Source organism: Bombina bombina, chromosome 1 (assembly GCF_027579735.1).
Source record: "Bombina bombina isolate aBomBom1 chromosome 1, aBomBom1.pri, whole genome shotgun sequence".
NCBI classification, from domain to species: Eukaryota; Metazoa; Chordata; class Amphibia; order Anura; family Bombinatoridae; genus Bombina; species Bombina bombina.
In genome coordinates this window covers 487580533-487604210 of record NC_069499.1, presented here as the reverse complement: position 1 = coordinate 487604210, position 23678 = coordinate 487580533, and the positions used below count along the sequence as shown (strand labels likewise).

At 42.5% G+C, this 23678-nt stretch overlaps 1 protein-coding gene across 1 annotated transcript in view; it reads right to left on the bottom strand.

Annotated features, from left to right (window-relative positions):
• The window catches only part of NCKAP1 (NCK associated protein 1), a 472154-nt gene that overhangs the window by 379329 nt on the left and 69147 nt on the right, over positions 1 to 23678 (bottom strand). The window contains exon 4 of the mRNA XM_053698543.1: positions 8784 to 8840. Coding sequence (XP_053554518.1) covers positions 8784 to 8840 — 57 coding nt within the window. The remainder of the gene's footprint in view (positions 1 to 8783; positions 8841 to 23678) is intronic.

Sequence of the window (23678 nt, the reverse complement as noted above, 5' to 3'; positions counted from 1 at the left end):
GACAGAAACCAAATCTCACACATGCAGGTGCATGAATACAGATCTTTGCTGACCTAAGCCCAGCTACCCTACAAAAAAGGAGGGAGCTTCATCACATAACTTCTGCACTACGAGATCAAAATATCATTTATCGATGGGGATTCCCGGTGAGCATCATAGCGTCGAGAGGGGACACCACCGCGGTCTATAAGTCCGCAGAAGACCTTCAACACTTTTGTAAAGCCTTGCACCTAACCATCGCCCCACCTGGCTCCAGATCCCCCCCACCCGAGCAACTACATCTGCACCATCAGGCGTAGAACCCTCTGTTCCAGCTGCTTCCACAGGAGAAGACACAGACACACAGCATGGAGCAGCCGGCTCTATGCAGAATGACAGAGACGATACTTGAAAAGAACTATACTCTCTCTGCAGCTGGGACTTTCACTAACTTATCGAAATGCAGGTCGTATATTTTATATATTTAAAAATGTTTATTGTTAATGGGCATGTTGGTTGGGATACTTCCCTCATTGATACAGCAACTACTTATTGTATTTTACTGCGCTATAAATGACTGATCCCTAAAATAATGTACTGATTGATTAGGGAAATCTAGAGGCGCTTAACTTATCTTATTGTTTACTAAGAACTGTTATATATTTACTGCTTATACTGTTACTGTTTTGAATACTGACGACACTCACACGAGAAAACACTGAGGTTCATCTGACCCCTACCTTAAGCACCCAGCAGCTTAGAACCCTTCAACTTACATAAAAGCAACGTCCTTAACCCGTTCCCGTTTGCCCCCCTAGGAGCGACAGACGCACTTCCCACCCATTGGTATAGGGAGGATTGTCAAAATGCAAAACACAACGCTCTCATTGATCACCATCAACACAAAGGTATTAAATATCCCTGCAAAAAGGTCAATAGCTTTCAATCAACTCCATAGAGACTCAGGGGAAATCATATTTGTTCAAGAAACACATTTTAAAAAGGGAAGAGAACCCAAGTTTGTTAGCAATAGATACAGGACCTCTTTCTTGGCCTCAGGAGATTCAAAAACAGGAGGAGTGGGCATATTTCTTAGTAATGCAATGGCATTCCAAACTAAACACGTAGAAAAGGATTCAGGCGGGAGGTACATAATAGTCATAGACCAACTATTCGACCAAATGGTCACACTTATAAGTGTGTATCTTCCGAATCAAGAGCAGCATCTCTTACTCAAGCAACTAAGTTACAAGCTCTTGGAACATGCGAAAGGCACGATATTACTTGGGGGGGACTTAAATCTTTCCTTAGATCCATTCAGAGACACATCAAGTGGCAATTCCAGCACTCCAGCTAGGGTTATTAAAGCGGCAAACACTCAGTTTAGGCTGCTGAGATTACATGACATATGGCGAGTTGCCAACCCTAGAGTTAGGGACTACACCTTTTATTCGCATCCCCACAGGGTATACACGAAGATCGATTATCTTATGACTGACCAGGCAGGACTAACCAGGATAAACGACTAAGATCCTTCCGCTTACATGGTCGGAATAACGCACCAGTACAGTGCAACATTGATTGGCCTAACACCCCTACCCTACCGTACTTGTGGAAACTTGACGAGCAAATGCTTGACCATCCCCTAATTAAGGTAGAAATAGACGCTGCATTGGGACACTTCTTTAGGGAAAACACAGCTATGGACACCTCCAACACAATAACGTGGGAGGCACACAAGTGCGTTATTAGGGGGGAATTAATAAAACATAAAGCTAGGAATAATAGGTCAAATAGACCGTTTCTGAACTCCACTCTTGCACAGATCAGGTATTGGGAAAAGGAAAATAAAAAGAACCCGTCCTCAAGCACAACCACAAAGTCACTAAACCAGGTTAGAAATGACCTACATAATCACCTCCTCCAAAAATACCAACAAAAATCTGCTAAGCTACAGCAAAAGTATTTTGACACTAATGATAAGGTGGGCACCTCCCTGGCGCGAGCCCTTAGATGCAGGCAGTTGAACTTGCATATATATTACATTCTGGATGAGAACAGTAACACACACAAACACAGTAAAACCATAGCAGAGACTCTAGGTAATACAATTTCTCGTAATATTTCCTCAGAGAACGAAAGTGGGCGAGCAGACATTGACAAGTTTCTATCTGATATACGCATCTCCACACTCACAATAGAGGACTCTAAATACCTTGACTCGCAAATCACCACTGACGAGGTTAAACAGGCTATTAAAAGCATGCCAAATGGGAAAAGCCCAGGCCCAGATGGGCTAGGGATAAAATATTATAAAACATTCTTACACCATGTCCTAGGCTCCTCTCACTTCATTATTTAACTCACTACTGACAGAGGGAGGCTTCTCAAGACAAATGCTGACTGCACACATCACAGTGCTGTCTAAGCCGGGCAAAACACCAGACAGGCCTGAACATTTCCGCCCTATCTCGCTTCTCAACTCCGATATAAAGATTTACGCGAAGGTCCTGGCCACAAGAATTAATAAATTCTTGCCTAACCTAATACACCCGGACCAAATGGGCTTCGTGCCGGGTAGAGACACAAAAGATAACACCTTAAAAATCTTGCCAGTGGCCCTCGTATCTACAGATGCGGAAAAAGCCTTTGACAGGGTCCACTGGCAGTTTTAAAAGAGAATATTGAGCTACATGAAGTTTAGCGACAATTCTATAAACCAAATTATCGCACTGTATAGCCAACCTACAGCTCAGGTCAAAGTTAATAACCTCCTGTAAGATAAGTTCTTAATACAAAACGGGACGCGCCAGGGTGGCCTCCTGTCTCCAATCCTGTTCGCTCTAGTAATGGAAGTGCTTGCCCAAAAAAATACGGGAGAGTGCACACGTCACGGGAATCAAGGTGGGCACCATAGAACATAAACTGGCACTATATGCCGATGATGTTTTACTTACCCTTAGCAATATTGACACGTTACTAAGGGCGCTAGGCAAAATTTAAGAATATGGGAGGGTGTCCAATTTCCATCTAAATCTTAACAAATAGGAAATCTTAAATATAACGTATGATTCAGAGGACTTGCCCAGGTTACTACACAATTGCCCATTGAAACGACAACCAGTTAAAATGAAATATCTGGGAATCTACTTGTCCCCAGACCCCCAGGTGACATTCCAGAGCAATTACAAGGCCCTGGAGAGTGATATTGTGGCGGATCTCTCCAGCTGGAAAAACAAAACGATATCCTGGCTGGGCTGGATTAATGTTATAAAAATTAACATCCTTCCTATAATACTTTATGTCCTGCAGACTACCCACATACCTCTCCCATTGGGCTTCTTAGACAAGCTTCAAGCACACATAGAACACTATATTTGGAAAGAGATCAAGCCAAGAGTGGCCAAACACACACTCTATCTTCCTAGGGACAGGGGAGGGCTCGGTGTATCTAACCTTAGTGCATACAGACTATGCGGTTACTACAGGGAGTGCAGAATTATTAGGCAAGTTGTATTTTTGAGGATTAATTTTATTATTGAACAACCACCATGTTCTCAATGAACCCAAAAAACTCATTAATATCAAAGCTGAATAGTTTTGGAAGTAGTTTTTAGTTTGTTTTTAGTTATAGCTATTTTAGGGGGATATCTGTGTGTGCAGGTGACTATTACTGTGCATAATTATTAGGCAACTTAACAAAAAACAAATATATACCCATTTCAATTATTTATTTTTACCAGTGAAACAAATATAACATCTCAACATTCACAAATATACATTTCTGACATTCAAAAACAAAACAAAAACAAATCAGTGACCAATATAGCCACCTTTCTTTGCAAGGACACTCAAAAGCCTGCCATCCATGGATTCTGTCAGTGTTTTGATCTGTTCACCATCAACATTGCGTGCAGCAGCAACCACAGCCTCCCAGACACTGTTCAGAGAGGTGTACTGTTTTCCCTCCTTGTAAATCTCACATTTGATGATGGACCATAGGTTCTCAATGGGGTTCAGATCAGGTGAGCAAGGAGGCCATGTCATTAGATTTTCTTCTTTTATACCCTTTCTTGCCAGCCACGCTGTGGAGTACTTGGACGCGTGTGATGGAGCATTATCCTGCATGAAAATCATGTTTTTCTTGAAGGATGCAGACTTCTTCCTGTACCACTGCTTGAAGAAGGTGTCTTCCAGAAACTGGCAGTAGGACTGGGAGTTGAGCTTGACTCCATCCTCAACCCGAAAAGGCCCCACAAGCTCATCTTTGATGATACCAGCCCAAACCAGTACTCCACCTCCACCTTGCTGGCGTCTGAGTCGGACTGGAGCTCTCTGCCCTTTACCAATCCAGCCACGGGCCCATCCATCTGGCCCATCAAGACTCACTCTCATTTCATCAGTCCATAAAACCTTAGAAAAATCAGTCTTGAGATATTTCTTGGCCCAGTCTTGACGTTTCAGCTTGTGTGTCTTGTTCAGTGGTGGTCGTCTTTCAGCCTTTCTTACCTTGGCCATGTCTCTGAGTATTGCACACCTTGTGCTTTTGGGCACTCCAGTGATGTTGCAGCTCTGAAATATGGCCAAACTGGTGGCAAGTGGCATCTTGGCAGCTGCACGCTTGACTTTTCTCAGTTCATGGGCAGTTATTTTGCGCCTTGGTTTTTCCACACGCTTCTTGCGACCCTGTTGACTATTTTGAATGAAACGCTTGATTGTTCAATGATCACGCTTCAGAAGCTTTGCAATTTTAAGACTGCTGCATCACTCTGCAAGATATCTCACTATTTTTGACTTTTCTGAGCCTGTCAAGTCCTTTTTTTGACCCATTTTGCCAAAGGAAAGGAAGTTGCCTAATAATTATGCACACCTGATATAGGGTGTTGATGTCATTAGACCACACCCCTTCTCATTACAGAGATGCACATCACCTAATATGCTTAATTGGCAGTAGGCTTTCGAGCCTATACAGCTTGGAGTAAGACAACATGCATAAAGAGGATGATGTGGTCAAAATACTCATTTGCCTAATAATTCTGCACTCCCTGTAGAGTGGAGCCAGAATGACCCATACAAAGTATGGGTTCAATTAGATTGCGCCATTATGGGCACCGACAATGCGTGCATGTCGGCCTGGCTACACACAAAACACAGACATAAAGCAGCAAAAACCTATCCTTTATTGACTGAATTTTACGCCACCTGGGATAAACTAGTAAACACCTCGACTGGAGTTTCCTCTGCCCACTCCCCACTGACACCCGTCTGCGACAACCCGACGTTGCCATGGAACCTTAAAAACCCCTATCGGACCCAAGGACCAACTCTTGGGGACAGGACACTTTACTCCCTGTTAAATGGCAATAAACTCCGACCATTGATAGAAATACAGGAATCACTTGGCAATGGGTGCATGTATTGGTATTCTTACGCCCAACTGACCCACTTTCTAGACATGCAAAAACACAAGGGAACTCTTACTGGACCACTGACAGCATTCGAGATGTTATGCACACAGAAAACACCCACTAGACATGCTATATCACTCCTATATAAGATACTCTTACAGCCAGATAAATACGCACTACCCTCGTATACAAGAGCATGGGAGAAGGAACTAAACTGACATTTCCCCACAGGAATGTTGGACTGCTTTTGAAGCCACTAAAAAAACAGAATTTATGCTTACCTGATAAATTACTTTCTCTTGTGATGTATCGAGTCCACGGATTCATCCTTTACTTGTGGGATATTCTCCTTCCCAACAGGAAGTGGCAAAGAGAGCACACAGCAGAGCTGTCCATATAGCTCCCCCTCCAACTCCACCCCCCCAGTCATTCGACCGAAGGTTAGGAAGAAAAAAGGAGAAACCATAGGGTGCAGTGGTGACTGTAGTTTAAACAAAAAAGCTACCTGACTTAATAGCCAGGGCGGGCCGTGGACTCGATACATCACAAGAGAAAGTAATTTATCAGGTAAGCATAAATTCTGTTTTCTCTTGTAAGATGTATCGAGTCCACGGATTCATCCTTTATTTGTGGGATACCAATACCAAAGCTTTAGGACACGGATGAAGGGAGGGAACAAGACAGGTACCTTAAACGGAAGGCACCACTCCCAAAAATAGCCTCCGAAGAAGCAAAAGTATCGAATTTGGAAAATTTGGAAAAAGTATGCAGCGAAGACCAAGTCGCTGCCTTACAAATCTGTTCAACAGAAGCCTCATTTTTAAAAGCCCATGTGGAAGCCACTGCTCTGGTAGAATGAGCAGTAATTGTTTCGGGAGTCTGCTGGCCAGCAGTCTCATAGGCTAAACGGATGATGCTTTTCAGCCAAAAGGAAAGAGAGGTAGCAGTCGCCTTCTGACCTCTCCTCTTACCAGAATAGATAACAAACAATGAAGGTGTTTGTCTGAAATTCTTAGTTGCTTGTAAATAGAACTTTAAAGCACAAACCACATCAAGATTGTGTAACAGACGTTCCTTCTTCGAAGGATTAGGACACAGAGAAGGAACAACAATTTCCTGGTTAATATTCTTATTAGACACAACCTTAGGAAGAAAACTGGGTTTGGTAGGCAAAACGACCTTATCTGCATCAAACTTTTCGAAATTTTTACAGTTTGTACCTAAAGCATTAGTAAGATTGCACCACTAGCAATAAAAACGATTAACCCCTTAATGCCCAAACCGGATCGACAGTAAGCCAAAAAAACGGTTAAAAAACGTTCAGCACCTTTCCACAGCTCTGCTGTGGCCCTACCTGCCCTTAGGAACCAGATTTGTGTGGAAAAAGCTTCTTATAGGCCCTCAAACTGCAGCAGGACCCTCCATGTGAAACAGCCTGAACTTCTAGTCAAATATAACTGCGCATCTGAGGCGCGAAATTAGGCCCCTCCCACCTCACTACGGTGCTTGTGAGGCCTAAAGAAACACTCCAAAGTGTTTTAATATTAGCCATGTGGGTAACAACCCCTGAAAGAAACCCAAAGGAACCTTCAAAGTGTCTCAAAAAAACGATATTTTCAATAAAAACCGTTTGCCTTGAAAGTAGTGTCAACCAGCATAAACTAGCCCTGTTATGTAAGCTTGAAATTCCATACTTAGTCTCTGAATACAGCTTACCCTTCCCTCATGGGGATATTATCAGTCTTCTCTAGCATTATCACAGTCTTGTCTAGAAAAAAAAAGACTGAACATAACTTATTGCAGCCTAACCTGCAAACCGTTCCCCCCAACTGAAGTTTTCTTGCACTCCTCAGTCCTTTGTGGGAACAGCAGTGGATTTTAGTTACAACATGCTAAAATCATCTTCCTCCCTGCAGAAATCTTCGTCTCCTTTCTGCTAGAGAGTAAATAGTACACACCGGTACCATTTAAAATAACAAAATCTTGCTTGTAGAAAATAAAAACTACATTTTTTTACCACATTCACTTTACCCTTCCGATTGCTTAGAGCCGGCAAAGAGAATGACTGGGGGGTGGAGCTGGAGGGGGAGCTATATGGACAGCTCTGCTGTGTGCTCTCTTTGCCACTTCCTGTTGGGAAGGAGAATATCCCACAAGTAAAGGATGAATCCGTGGACTCGATACATCTTACAAGAGAAAGCATCAATATCTAGAGTCTAGCTATAAATACCTGTCAAGGTGGTATCTCACACCTAGTAAATTGCAACGTATATACAGAACCGCTAGTGGGAAGTGCTGGAGGGGGTGCAGAGGAGAGGGCACGCCGGTACACATCTGGTGGGAATGCCCCAAATTGGATGCCTATTGGGTGGAGGTCTTAACACACATAACTAGAACAGTGGGGAAAACAATCCCAAACGACCTTAAAACACTTCTTTACTTATCCCTCCCCAAGGTTGAGAATAGGGCCCTTAGAGCCTTGATGTTCATCATGCTAAACAGTGCAAAAAATCTGATTCCCCAGAAATGGAAGTCAAAGGATGTCCCTGGGGTTTTGGGATGGAAAAATCAGGTAGACACCCTAATAAAGCTGGAGAGGTACCATCATATACAGAGGGGGACTATGGAGCTTCATGATTACATGCTACATGAGTGGACACAATGCAGGAATAGACTCACATAAATCAGATATCAGTCCGTGATGGGCATGACACTATCCAGACCCCTACACTATACTGACCACAACCCCGTTACCTTCTAATCATAGCACTAAACAAAAAGGGAAAGCACCTCCTACTTATTTAAAAATCACTACACTCCGGAATCAATATACGTTAGAGGGCGTCTCTTACGTGTTTTTGTATGTTCGATTTTACTAATGTTAACAGCTATTCATGTAACTGGATTGTTACCGCTATACAGCATTACTCAGTTAGCCAAGCCTAGTCGCGGACTCTGGGCCCAGCACTAGGAAACAGATTTGGTTCTGTACCTGACTTACTACACTTTGGACTCTTATTGCATCTTCCCTTTTTTGTTTGTTTTTGTTACACATGGGACTTCCAAAAGAAAATAATGTAAAATTTGAGGACTGATCAACTCGCTCTCACAATACAGTTTCTCAGATGTGATATTGACCTATGTTGTAATACTATTATTTGTATATCTTCTGTTCTGTATACTTTTAAATGTGTCCTCAAAAAAAATATTTTTTATATTGTTTTTAAACCTGACTTAAATAGCAATACCTGCAAAACACCCAATGTAAACAAAATACTAACAGGTCTCAGCTTGACTGCTGCAATATAATACAATTTAGATTTGTATAGTGCACAAAAGCATTAAAACTATTGCATGTAAAGAAAATTATTTTCCATAACTTAAGTTTTTACTTACAATATCAAAAAAAACTTGGCAAACATCAATAGTGTTAAGCAGCTCACAGACATGATCCTAGAAAGATAAAAGTAAATGGGTTATCAACAGATATACAAACCAGTCCACATTTCTTCTGAAGTAAAAAAAAATTCTTGAGAGAATCTTATACATAACTCTGGCATTCTTGAATGACCTTAGTCTGTTCTTACTACTTCCATTTAATGTCTATTCCATACACCTACCGGCCTTTCTGTACAAATATACTCCTGAACCTGCTACCTTTCAACTTCAGTTTTTATAAAAAGAACTTTAATCCTTAAATGTATTCAATCCCTTAAAGGGAAATGAAACCCAAATGTTTTCTTTCATAAATCACAAACAGCGTGCAATTTTAAACAACTTTCCAATTTACTTCTATTATTTAATTTGCTTTCTTCTCTATTTATTCTTTGCTGAAAGGTTTATCTAAAATGCTCATATCAACATTTAAAAGACCCTCCAACGCGACCGAGCATTAGCATTGCATGGAAGCTTTGAGCCCAATATAGCACACTTCCATAGGCTCCAATGGGAGCCTTATTATTATTATTAGTTATTTGTAGGCCAACAGATTCTGCAGCACTATAGACATAGGCGTTATACAAGATAATATTTATAGGGATCAAATGGGTAGAGGGCCCTGCCGAGAGTTGCACTATTGTAGTCAACTCTTATGAAGGTGATCTGCAAACAGCTAAGCTCATAGGCTTACATGCTATGCGGGTTCAAGGGGATAGAAAAGGAGGAGAGGAACTGGGGTTAGGAACGGTTAGTGTAGGCTGAATGCATCCCTGAACAGTAGAGTCTTTAGGTAGTGCTTGAAGCTTTCAATACTAGGAGAGAGTCTTGTGGAACAAGGCAGAGCGTTCCATAAGATGGGAGCCAGTCTGGAGAAGTCCTCTAAACGGCAATGTGAGGAGGTAACAAGAGAGGAGGAGAGTAGGTTATGAGCAGAGTGAAGGAGAAGGGAGGGAGGGAAACTATCTGGAGACAAGGTCTAAAATATAAGGGGGAGCAGTGAAGTTGAGGGCCTTGTATGTCAGAGACAGAATTTTGTATTTAATCCTGGAGGCAAGAGGAAGCCAGTGAAGGGATTGGCAGAGAGGTGCAGCAGATGAAAAGCGACGTGTAAGGAAGATGAGTCTGGCAGAGGCATTCATTATGAACTGTAAAGGAGCTAGGCGGCAGCTAGGGAGACCAGAGAGGATGGAGTTGCAGTAGTCGAGGCGGGAAAGGATGAGAGAGTGGATTCAAATCTTAGTTGTGTCTTGTGTAAGGAAACATCTAATTTTAAAGATGTTTTTAAGGTGGAAACGGCAGGATTTAGCCAAGGACTGAATGTGAAAGAAATATCTGAATCAAGTGTGACCCCAAGACATCGGGCATGCAGGGTAGGGTAATGATGGAGTTATCAACAGTTATAGAGAAATGGGGGGTGGAGATTTTGAAAGAAGGGGGGAAAATAAGGAGCTCAGTTTTAAAGAGATTTAGCGCACGGGTTAGCAAGGAAGGAGAAAAGTCTGCTGCAGAGAGGTAGATTTGGGTGTCATTGGCATACAAATGATATTGAAACCCGTGGGACTTTATTAAGGAATCTAATGATGACGTGTAGATTGAGAAGAGAAGGGTACAAGAGGACAGAGCTTAGCAGTACCCCAACAGAAAGTGGTAATGGGACAGAGGATGACCCACAGAAGGCTATACTAGGCTGCAGACAGATCAAGTAAGATAAGCAGAGAGAAGTGGCCTTTCAAATTTTGCTGTAAGTAGGTCGTTGTTAACCTGGGAAATGGGATAGACGTGCATATACTAGCTTTTCAAGAAGCTTTGAGGCAAGAGGGAGTATGGAAATAGGGCGCTAGTTGGATGGGGAGGTTGGATCGAGAGCTTATTTTGAGGATAGGTCTGACCAGTGCATGTTTTAGAGATGAGGGAAATATACCGGTGCTGAGGGAGAGGTTGAAGAGGTCTGTGAGCATAAAGGTAAGGGTAGAAGAGAGGGAGGGAAGTAGCTGTAAGGGGATGGGGTCGAGGGGACAGGTAGTGGGGTCGAGGGGACAGGTAGTGAGGTGAGGGGACAGGTAGTGAGGTGAGGGGACAGTATAAGGGCAGAAACTTCTTCCTCAGTAAAAGGGGCAAAAGAGCTAAATTTATGGCTATGTGGGTTTTGGATGATTGCGATCTTTTGAGGGGGTAGGAGATTATTTTGTTATTGAAGTGGCTGGCAAGATCTTGAGCTGACAGAGAAGTTGTATTAGGAGGTGGGGGTGGGCGGAGAAGAGTATTGAAAGTGGAGAACAGACGTTTTGGGTTTGAAGAAAGAGTAGAGATAAGAGTAGAGAAGTAATATTGCTTATAAAGATTAAGGGCAGAATAGTAGGAGTTTAAGATGAACTTGTAGTGAAGAAAGTCAGCTGAACTCAGATTTTCTCCAGTGTCGCTCAGCAGTACGGGAACATCTGCGTAGGTACCGTGTCAGAGGAGTATGCCAGGGCTGAGGATGAGTGTGTGATTTCTGAGCTATGGTAGAAGAGGCCAGATTGTCAAGGACCAATGTAAGGGTGGAATTATAGTGGCAGATTAGTCAGAGCAGGAAAAGGAGATGGGAGAGAGGAGAGGTTCAATCTAATGACTTAATGCTTCTGTGAAGTTTGTTGTGAGGGGTAGGAGGAGATAGAGTTGTAGGGAGGGATGTGATGTTGCAAGTGAGGAGATGATGGTCAGAAAGAGGAAAAGGGGAGGGGAGTTTGTGAAGTTTGAGATAGTGCATCAATAGCTAAAAATCAGATCAAGGAAGTGACCATCTTTGTGAGTGGGAGAGTCAGTCCATTGTGACAGTCCAAAAGAGGAAGTGAGGTGCAGAAATTGTTTTGCAGAGGAGGCAGTGGGATTGTCAACAGGGAGGTTCGAGTCGCCAAGAATGAGGGCAGGGGTGTCTGAGGAAAGGAAATAAGATAGTCAGGCAGCAAAGTGATCTAAAAATTGAGTTGAGGAGCCAGGGGGCGGTATATGACTGCAACACGTATATAGAGAGGGGAGAGAATAAGCAAATCATGTGGGTTTCGAATGAGGAAAATGTGAGGGAAGAGATGGGTTGTATTTGTTGAAAGTTGCAACGAGAGGAAAGTAAAATACCTACACCACCTTCTTGTCTATTACCAGACCTAGGAGTGTGGCTGAAGTAGAGACACTCATGTGACAGTGCAGCAGTGGATGCTGTGTCTGAAGGAGAGAGCCAGGTTTCTGTGAGAGCCAGAAGGTTGAGGGAGTGGGAGATAAAGAGGTCATGGATAGAAGTGAGCTTGTTGCAAACATAATAAGAGTTCCAGAGAGCACAAGTAAAGGGTGTGGTGGCTTTAGATACAAGAGGAATGTGAGTAAGGTTACCAGAGTTTTGTTTTCTATATCTATGGAAGGGCACACATGGATGTGCAAGGCTAGCAAGTTTTAGTGTGTCAGGATTAGGGGAGATTTCACCAGCAGCTAGTATGAGTAAGAGGGTGAGTGACATGAGTTGAGATGCAGATTTGCAATATTGAGACTGGTTTTTTTTTGGATGAGGTGCAGGGAGGAGAGAGTGTGTTTAGGAATATGTGAAGTACATGAGTGCAAAAGTAAGGTGAGGGTAAGAGAGATGGGCTAATGAACAGTGCAGGCGGTGAGGGGGAAGGAGTAATTGAATAAAGTTTGTTATAGAGACAAGTGGTAGCAAAAAGGAATACATGGCATGAGAACCTAGCTCAGCGATGGGGGTAATTGAAATATATATATATATATATATATATATATATATATATATATATATATATATATATATATATATATATATGTGTGTGTGTGTGTGTGTGTGTGTGTGTGTGTGTGTGTGTGTGTGTGTGTGTGTGTGTGTGTATATGAACATATGCATATATATTTATGGATTTATATGTGTATATATGTAAGCATATACAGATATATATTTATAGAAAACACAGTTATCTATAGACCACAATGTACAGGCACTTTTCAGTACCGTTTTATCCCCAACACCCCACATCCCCTAAGTGTAACCCCTAAAAACTGATTTGTGATGTTTTTATTTAAAAAATGCTGACTTTTATTTTTTTAACAAAAAACGAAATTTATGCTTACCTGATAAATTTATTTCTTTGACACGGTGACTCCACGGATCATCAGTAATTACTATTGGGAATATCACTCCTGGCCAGCAGGAGGAGGCAAAGCTGTTAAGTATCACCTCCCTTCCCTCAAACCCCAGTCATTCGACCAAAGGAATAGGAGAGAAAGGAAGCAACACAAGGTGTAGAGGCGCCTGAGGTTTACAAAACAAAAAGACTGTCTGAACAAACAGGGCGGGATGTGGACTCAGTGTCAAGAAATAAATAAATTTATCAGGTAAGCATAAATTTTGTTTTCTTTCTAATGACATGGTGAGTCCACAGATCATAAATAAATTACTATTGGGAATCAATACCCAAGCTAGAGGACACAGATGATAAGGGAGGGACAAGACAGGGAACCTAAACAGAAGGCACCACTGCTGAAAAACATTTCTCCCAAAAGAAGCCTCAAAGAAGAGGCAAAAGTTTCAAATTTATAGAATTTTGAAAAAGTGTGTAGAGAGGACCAAGTTGCAGCCTTGCAAATTTGTTCCACAAAGACCCAGGAAGAGGAAACAGCCCTCGTGGAATGAGCCGTGAACGAGAAAAGATGGCGCCTGAAAGCAAATGTCATCCAGATAAGGCACTGCAATGCCCCACAACCGGAGCAGCGCTCCCAGAATCTTTGAGAAAATCCTGGGAGCTGTGGCAAGGCCGAATGGAATAGCCACAAATTGAAAGTGTTTGTCTAGAAACGATGGTCCCTGTGGATGAGAATATGCAGGTACGCATCCTTTAAATCTACTGCTGTCATGATTTGACCCTCTTGAACCAAGGGAAGAATGGAACGAATCGTTTCCATCTTGAAGGACAGTACTCTGAGGATCTTTTTTCTTGAGGTCTAAAATTGGTCTGAAAGTTCCCTCTTTTATGGGAAATACGAACAGATTGGAGTAGAATCCCAGACCCTGTTCCTGCATTGGAACAGGAACTATCACTCCCAGGTCAGAAAGATCCCAGACACAATGTAAGAACGCCTCTCTTTTTATCTGGTCTACAGATAATCTTGAGAGAAGGAACCTGCCCCTGGGAGGAAAGGTCTTGAACTCTAGTTTGTATCCCTAGAACACGATGTCCACTGCCCAGGGATCCGGAACATCCCAAACCCAGGCTTGAGCGAAAAACATAATTTATGTAAGAACTTACCTGATAAATTCATTTCTTTCATATTAGCAAGAGTCCATGAGCTAGTGACGTATGGGATATACATTCCTACCAGGAGGGGCAAAGTTTCCCAATCCTCAAAATGCCTATAAATACACCCCTCACCACACCCACAATTCAGTTTAACGAATAGCCAAGAAGTGGGAAGATAAAAAAGTGCGAAAGCATATAAAATAAGGAATTGGAATAATTGTGCTTTATACAAAATCATAACCACCACAAAAAAAGGGCGGGCCTCATGGACTCTTGCTAATATGAAAGAAATGAATTTATCAGGTAAGTTCTTACATAAATTATGTTTTCTTTCATGTAATTAGCAAGAGTCCATGAGCTAGTGACGTATGGGATAATGACTACCCAAGATGTGGATCTTTCCACACAAGAGTCACTAGAGAGGGAGGGATAAAATAAAGACAGCCAATTCCTGCTGAAAATAATCCACACCCAAAATAAAGTTTAACGAAAAACATAAGCAGAAGATTCAAACTGAAACCGCTGCCTGAAGTACTTTTCTACCAAAAACTGCTTCAGAAGAAGAAAATACATCAAAATGGTAGAATTTAGTAAAAGTATGCAAAGAGGACCAAGTTGCTGCTTTGCAGATCTGGTCAACCGAAGCTTCATTCCTAAACGCCCAGGAAGTAGATACTGACCTAGTAGAATGAGCTGTAATTCTCTGAGGCGGAATTTTACCCGACTCAACATAGGCAAGATGAATTAAAGATTTCAACCAAGATGCCAAAGAAATGGCAGAAGCTTTCTGGCCTTTCCTAGAACCGGAAAAGATAACAAATAGACTAGAAGTCTTACGGAAAGATTTCGTAGCTTCAACATAATATTTCAAAGCTCTAACAACATCCAAAGAATGCAACGATTTCTCCTTAGAATTCTTAGGATTAGGACATAATGAAGGAACCACAATTTCTCTACTAATGTTGTTGGAATTCACAACTTTAGGTAAAAATTCAAAAGAAGTTCGCAACACCGCCTTATCCTGATGAAAAATCAGAAAAGGAGACTCACAAGAAAGAGCAGATAATTCAGAAACTCTTCTAGCAGAAGAGATGGCCAAAAGGAACAAAACTTTCCAAGAAAGTAATTTAATGTCCAATGAATGCATAGGTTCAAACGGAGGAGCTTGAAGAGCTCCCAGAACCAAATTCAAACTCCAAGGAGGAGAAATTGACTTAATGACAGGTTTTATACGAACCAAAGCTTGTACAAAACAATGAATATCAGGAAGAATAGCAATCTTTCTGTGAAAAAGAACAGAAAGAGCAGAGATTTGTCCTTTCAAAGAACTTGCGGACAAACCCTTATCTAAACCATCCTGAAGAAACTGTAAAATTCTCGGTATTCTAAAAGAATGCCAAGAAAAATGATGAGAAAGACACCAAGAAATGTAAGTCTTCCAGACTCTATAATATATCTCTCGAGATACAGATTTACGAGCCTGTAACATAGTATTAATCACGGAGTCAGAGAAACCTCTTTGACCAAGAATCAAGCGTTCAATCTCCATACCTTTAAATTTAAGGATTTCAGATCCTGATGGAAAAAAGGACCTTGTGATAGAAGGTCTGGTCTTAACGGAAGAGTCCACGGTTGGCAAGAGGCCATCCGGACAAGATCCGCATACCAAAACCTGTGAGGCCATGCAGGAGCTACCAGCAGAAGAAACGAGCATTCCTTCAGAATCTTGGAGATCACTCTTGGAAGAAGAACTAGAGGCGGAAAGATATAGGCAGGATGATACTTCCAAGGAAGTGATAATGCATCCACTGCCTCCGCCTGAGGATCCCGGGATCTGGACAGATACCTGGGAAGTTTCTTGTTTAGATGGGACGCCATCAGATCTATTTCTGGAAGTTCCCACATTTGAACAATCTGAAGAAATACCTCTGGGTGAAGAGACCATTCGCCCGGATGCAACATTTGGCGACTTAGATAATCCGCTTCCCAATTGTCTACACCTGGGATATGAACCGCAGAGATTAGACAGGAGCTGGATTCCGCCCAAACCAAAATTCGAGATACTTCTTTCATAGCCAGAGGACTGTGAGTCCCTCCTTGATGATTGATGTATGCCACAGTTGTGACATTGTCTGTCTGAAAACAAATGAACGATTCTCTCTTCAGAAGAGGCCAAAACTGAAGAGCTCTGAAAATTGCACGGAGTTCCAAGATATTGATAGGTAATCTCACCTCCTGAGATTCCCAAACTCCCTGTGCCGTCAGAGATCCCCACACAGCTCCCCAACCCGTGAGACTTGCATCTGTTGAAATTACAGTCCAGGTCGGAAGCACAAAAGAAGCCCCCTGAATTAAACGATGGTGATCTGTCCACCATGTTAGAGAGTGCCGAACAATCGGTTTTAAAGATATTGTTTGAGATATCTTCGTGTAATCCTTGCACCATTGCTTCAGCATACAGAGCTGAAGAGGTCGCATGTGAAAACGAGCAAAGGGGATCGCGTCCGATGCAGCAGTCATAAGACCTAGAATTTCCATGCATAAGGCTACCGAAGGGAATGATTGTGACTGAAGGTTTCGACAAGCTGCAATCAATTTTAGACGTCTCTTGTCTGTTAAAGACAGAGTCATGGACACTGAATCCATCTGGAAACCCAGAAATGTTACCCTTGTCTGAGGAATCAAAGAACTTTTTGGTAAATTGATCCTCCAACCATGATCTTGAAGAAACAACACAAGTCGATTCGTATGAGATTCTGCTAAATGTAAAGACTGAGCAAGTACCAAGATATCGTCCAAATAAGGAAATACCACAATACCCTGTTCTCTGATTACAGACAGAAGGGCACCGAGAACCTTTGTAAAAATTCTTGGAGCTGTAGCTAGGCCAAACGGCAGAGCCACAAACTGGTAATGCTTGTCCAGAAAAGAGAATCTCAGGAACTGAAAATGATCTGGATGAATCGGAATATGCAGATATGCATCCTGTAAATCTATTGTGGACATATAATTCCCTTGCAGAACAAAAGGCAAGATAGTCCTTATAGTTACCATTTTGAACGTTGGTATCCTTACATAACGATTCAATATTTTTAGATCCAGAACTGGTCTGAAGGAATTCTCCTTCTTTGGTACAATGAAGAGATTTGAATAAAACCCCATCCCCTGTTCCTGAACTGGAACTGGCATAATTACTCCAGTCAACTCTAGATCTGAAACACATTTCAGAAATGCTTGAGCTTTTACTGGATTTACTGGGACACGGGAAAGAAAAAATCTCTTTGCAGGAGGTCTTATCTTGAAACCAATTCTGTACCCTTCTGAAACAATGTTCTGAATCCAAAGATTGTGAACAGAATTGATCCAAATTTCCTTGAAAAAATGTAACCTGCCCCCTACCAGCTGAGCTGGAATGAGGGCCGCACCTTCATGTGGACTTAGAAGCAGGCTTTGCCTTTCTAGCTGGCTTGGATTTATTCCAGACTGGAGATGGTTTCCAAACTGAAACTGCTCCTGAGGATGAAGGATCAGGCTTTTGTTCTTTGTTGAAACGAAAGGAACGAAAACGATTATTAGCTCTACTTTTACCTTTAGATTTTTTATCCTGTGGTAAAAAAGTTCCTTTCCCACCAGTAACAGTTGAAATGATGGAATCCAACTGAGAACCAAATAATTTGTTACCCTGGAAAGAAATAGAAAGTAAAGTTGATTTAGAAGCCATATCAGCATTCCAAGTTTTAAGCCATAAAGCTCTTCTAGCTAAAATAGCTAGAGACATAAACCTGACATCAACTCTGATAATATCAAAAATGGCATCACAGATAAAATTATTAGCATGCTGAAGAAGAATAATAATGTCATGAGAATCACGATGTGTTACTTGTTGCGCTAAAGTTTCCAACCAAAAAGTTGAAGCTGCAGCAACATCAGCCAAAGATATAGCAGGTCTAAGAAGATTACCTGAACACAGATAAGCTTTTCTTAGAAAGGACTCAATTTTCCTATCTAGAGGATCCTTAAACGAAGTACCATCTGACGTAGGAATAGTAGTACGTTTAGCAAGGGTAGAAATAGCCCCATCAACTTTAGGGATTTTGTCCCAAAATTCTAATCTGTCAGACGGCACAGGATATAAATGCTTAAAACGTTTAGAAGGAGTAAATGAATTACCCAATTTATCCCATTCTTTGGAAATTACTGCAGAAATAGCATTAGGAACAGGAAAAACTTCTGGAATAACCACAGGAGCTTTAAATACCTTATCTAAACGTTTAGAATTAGTATCAAGAGGACTAGAATCCTCTATTTCTAAAGCAATTAGAACTTCTTTAAGTAAAGAACGAATAAATTCCATTTTAAATAAATCTGAAGATTTATCAGCATCAACCTCAGAGACAGAATCCTCTGAACCAGAGGAGTCATCAGAATCAGAATGATGATGTTCATTTAAAAATTCATCTGTAGGGAGAGAAGTTTTAAAAGATTTTTTACGTTTACTAGAAGGAGAAATAACAGACATAGCCTTCTTTATGGATTCAGAAACAAAATCTCTTATATTATCAGGAACATTCTGCACCTTAGATGTTGAGGGAACTGCAACAGGCAATGGTACTTTACTAAAGGAAATATTATCTGCTTTAACAAGTTTGTCATGACAATCAATACAAACAACAGCTGGAGAAATAGCTACCAAAAGTTTACAGCAGATACACTTAGCTTTGGTAGATTCAGCACTTGACAGCGATTTTCCTGTAGTATCTTCTGGCTCAGATGCAACGTGAGACATCTTGCAATATGTAAGAGAAAAAAACAGAATTTATGTTTACCTGATAAATTACTTTCTCCAACGGTGTGTCCGGTCCACGGCGTCATCCTTACTTGTGGGATATTCTCTTCCCCAACAGGAAATGGCAAAGAGCCCAGCAAAGCTGGTCACATGATCCCTCCTAGGCTCCGCCTACCCCAGTCATTCGACCGACGTTAAGGAGGAATATTTGCATAGGAGAAACCATATGGTACCGTGGTGACTGTAGTTAAAGAAAATAAATTATCAGACCTGATTAAAAAAACCAGGGCGGGCCGTGGACCGGACACACCGTTGGAGAAAGTAATTTATCAGGTAAACATAAATTCTGTTTTCTCCAACATAGGTGTGTCCGGTCCACGGCGTCATCCTTACTTGTGGGAACCAATACCAAAGCTTTAGGACACGGATGAAGGGAGGGAGCAAATCAGGTCACCTAAATGGAAGGCACCACGGCTTGCAAAACCTTTCTCCCAAAAATAGCCTCAGAAGAAGCAAAAGTATCAAACTTGTAAAATTTGGTAAAAGTGTGCAGTGAAGACCAAGTCGCTGCCCTACATATCTGATCAACAGAAGCCTCGTTCTTGAAGGCCCATGTGGAGGCCACAGCCCTAGTGGAATGAGCTGTGATTCTTTCGGGAGGCTGCCGTCCGGCAGTCTCGTAAGCCAATCTGATGATGCTTTTAATCCAAAAAGAGAGAGAGGTAGAAGTTGCTTTTTGACCTCTCCTTTTACCAGAATAAACAACAAACAAGGAAGATGTTTGTCTAAAATCCTTTGTAGCATCTAAATAGAATTTTAGAGCGCGAACAACATCCAAATTGTGCAACAAACGTTCCTTCTTTGAAACTGGTTTCGGACACAGAGAAGGTACGATAATCTCCTGGTTAATGTTTTTGTTAGAAACAACTTTTGGAAGAAAACCAGGTTTAGTACGTAAAACCACCTTATCTGCATGGAACACCAGATAAGGAGGAGAACACTGCAGAGCAGATAATTCTGAAACTCTTCTGGCAGAAGAAATTGCAACTAAAAACAAAACTTTCCAAGATAATAACTTAATATCAACGGAATGCAAGGGTTCAAACGGAACCCCCTGAAGAACTGAAAGAACTAAATTGAGACTCCAAGGAGGAGTCAAAGGTTTGTAAACAGGCTTAATTCTAACCAGAGCCTGAACAAAGGCTTGAACATCTGGCACAGCAGCCAGTCTTTTGTGAAGTAACACCGACAAGGCAGAAATCTGTCCCTTCAGGGAACTTGCAGATAATCCTTTTTCCAATCCTTCTTGAAGGAAGGATAGAATCCTAGGAATCTTAACCTTGTCCCAAGAGAATCCTTTAGATTCACACCAACAGATATATTTTTTCCAAATTTTGTGGTAAATCTTTCTAGTTACAGGCTTTCTGGCCTGAACAAGAGTATCAATAACAGAATCTGAGAACCCTCGCTTCGATAAAATCAAGCGTTCAATCTCCAAGCAGTCAGCTGGAGTGAAACCAGATTCGGATGTTCGAACGGACCCTGAACAAGAAGGTCTCGTCTCAAAGGTAGCTTCCAAGGTGGAGCCGATGACATATTCACCAGATCTGCATACCAAGTCCTGCGTGGCCACGCAGGAGCTATCAAGATCACCGACGCCCTCTCCTGATTGATCCTGGCTACCAGCCGGGGGATGAGAGGAAACGGCGGGAACACATAAGCTAGTTTGAAGGTCCAAGGTGCTACTAGTGCATCCACTAGAGCCGCCTTGGGATCCCTGGATCTGGACCCGTAGCAAGGAACTTTGAAGTTCTGACGAGAGGCCATCAGATCCATGTCTGGAATGCCCCACAGCTGAGTGACTTGGGCAAAGATTTCCGGATGGAGTTCCCACTCCCCCGGATGCAATGTCTGACGACTCAGAAAATCCGCTTCCCAATTTTCCACTCCTGGGATGTGGATAGCAGACAGGTGGCAGGAGTGAGACTCCGCCCATAGAATGATTTTGGTCACTTCTTCCATCGCTAGGGAACTCCTTGTTCCCCCCTGATGGTTGATGTACGCAACAGTTGTCATGTTGTCTGATTGAAACCGTATGAACTTGGCCCTCGCTAGCTGAGGCCAAGCCTTGAGAGCATTGAATATCGCTCTCAGTTCCAGAATATTTATCGGTAGAAGAGATTCTTCCCGAGACCAAAGACCCTGAGCTTTCAGGGATCCCCAGACCGCGCCCCAGCCCATCAGACTGGCGTCGGTCGTGACAATGACCCACTCTGGTCTGCGGAATGTCATCCCTTGTGACAGGTTGTCCAGGGACAGCCACCAACGGAGTGAGTCTCTGGTCCTCTGATTTACTTGTATCTTCGGAGACAAGTCTGTATAGTCCCCATTCCACTGACTGAGCATGCACAGTTGTAATGGTCTTAGATGAATGCGCGCAAAAGGAACTATGTCCATTGCCGCTACCATCAACCCGATCACTTCCATGCACTGAGCTATGGAAGGAAGAGGAACGGAATGAAGTATCCGACAAGAGTCTAGAAGCTTGTTTTTCTGGCTTCTGTCAGAAAAATCCTCATTTCTAAGGAGTCTATTATTGTTCCCAAGAAGGGAACCCTTGTTGACGGGGATAGAGAACTCTTTTCCACGTTCACTTTCCACCCGTGAGATCTGAGAAAGGCCAGGACAATGTCCGTGTGAGCCTTTGCTTGAGGAAGGGACGACGCTTGAATCAGAATGTCGTCCAAGTAAGGTACTACAGCAATGCCCCTTGGTCTTAGCACAGCTAGAAGGGACCCTAGTACCTTTGTGAAAATCCTTGGAGCAGTGGCTAATCCGAAAGGAAGCGCCACGAACTGGTAATGTTTGTCCAGGAATGCGAACCTTAGGAACCGATGATGTTCCTTGTGGATAGGAATATGTAGATACGCATCCTTTAAATCCACCGTGGTCATGAATTGACCTTCCTGGATGGAAGGAAGAATAGTTCGAATGGTTTCCATCTTGAACGATGGAACCTTGAGAAACTTGTTTAAGATCTTGAGATCTAAGATTGGTCTGAACGTTCCCTCTTTTTTGGGAACTATGAACAGATTGGAGTAGAACCCCATCCCTTGTTCTCTTAATGGAACAGGATGAATCACTCCCATTTTTAACAGGTCTTCTACACAATGTAAGAATGCCTGTCTTTTTATGTGGTCTGAAGACAACTGAGACCTGTGGAACCTCCCCCTTGGGGGAAGTCCCTTGAATTCCAGAAGATAACCTTGGGAGACTATTTCTAGCGCCCAAGGATCCAGAACATCTCTTGCCCAAGCCTGAGCGAAGAGAGAGAGTCTGCCCCCCACCAGATCCGGTCCCGGATCGGGGGCCAACATTTCATGCTGTCTTGGTAGCAGTGGCAGGTTTCTTGGCCTGCTTTCCCTTGTTCCAGCCTTGCATTGGTCTCCAAGCTGGCTTGGCTTGAGAAGTATTACCCTCTTGCTTAGAGGACGTAGCACCTTGGGCTGGTCCGTTGCTACGAAAGGGACGAAAATTAGGTTTATTTTTTGCCTTGAAAGGCCGATCCTGAGGAAGGGCATGGCCCTTACCCCCAGTGATATCAGAGATAATCTCTTTCAAGTCAGGGCCAAACAGCGTTTTCCCCTTGAAAGGAATGTTAAGTAGCTTGTTCTTGGAAGACGCATCAGCCGACCAAGATTTCAACCAAAGCGCTCTGCGCGCCACGATAGCAAACCCAGAATTCTTAGCCGCTAACCTAGCCAATTGCAAAGTGGCGTCTAGGGTGAAAGAATTAGCCAATTTGAGAGCATTGATTCTGTCCATAATCTCCTCCAAAGGAGGAGAATCACTATCGACCGCTCTTATCAGATCATCGAACCAGAAACATGCGGCTGTAGCGACAGGGACAATGCATGAAATTGGTTGTAGAAGGTAACCTTGCTGAACAAACATCTTTTTAAGCAAACCTTCTAATTTTTTATCCATAGGATCTTTGAAAGCACAACTATCCTCTATGGGTATAGTGGTGCGTTTGTTTAAAGTGGAAACCGCTCCCTCGACCTTGGGGACTGTCTGCCATAAGTCCTTTCTGGGGTCGACCATAGGAAACAATTTTTTAAATATGGGGGGAGGGACGAAAGGAATACCGGGCCCTTCCCATTCTTTATTAACAATGTCCGCCACCCGCTTGGGTATAGGAAAAGCTTCTGGGAGCCCCGGCACCTCTAGGAACTTGTCCATTTTACAAAGTTTCTCTGGGATGACCAACTTGTCACAATCATCCAGAGTGGATAATACCTCCTTAAGCAGAATGCGGAGATGTTCCAACTTAAATTTAAATGCAATCACATCAGGTTCAGCCTGTTGAGAAATGTTCCCTGAATCAGTAATTTCTCCCTCAGACAAAACCTCCCTGGCCCTATCAGACTGGGTTAGGGGCCCTTCAGAAATATTAATATCAGCGTCGTCATGCTCTTCAGTATCTAAAACAGAGCAGCCGCGCTTACGCTGATAAGTGTTCATTTTGGCTAAAATGTTTTTGACAGAATTATCCATTACAGCCGTTAATTGTTGCATAGTAAGGAGTATTGGCGCGCTAGATGTACTAGGGGCCTCCTGAGTGGGCAAGACTCGTGTAGACGAAGGAGGGAATGATGCAGTACCATGCTTACTCCCCTCACTTGAGGAATCATCTTGGGCATCATTATCATTATCACATAAATCACATTTATTTAAATGAATAGGAATTCTGGCTTCCCCACATTCAGAACACAGTCTATCTGGTAGTTC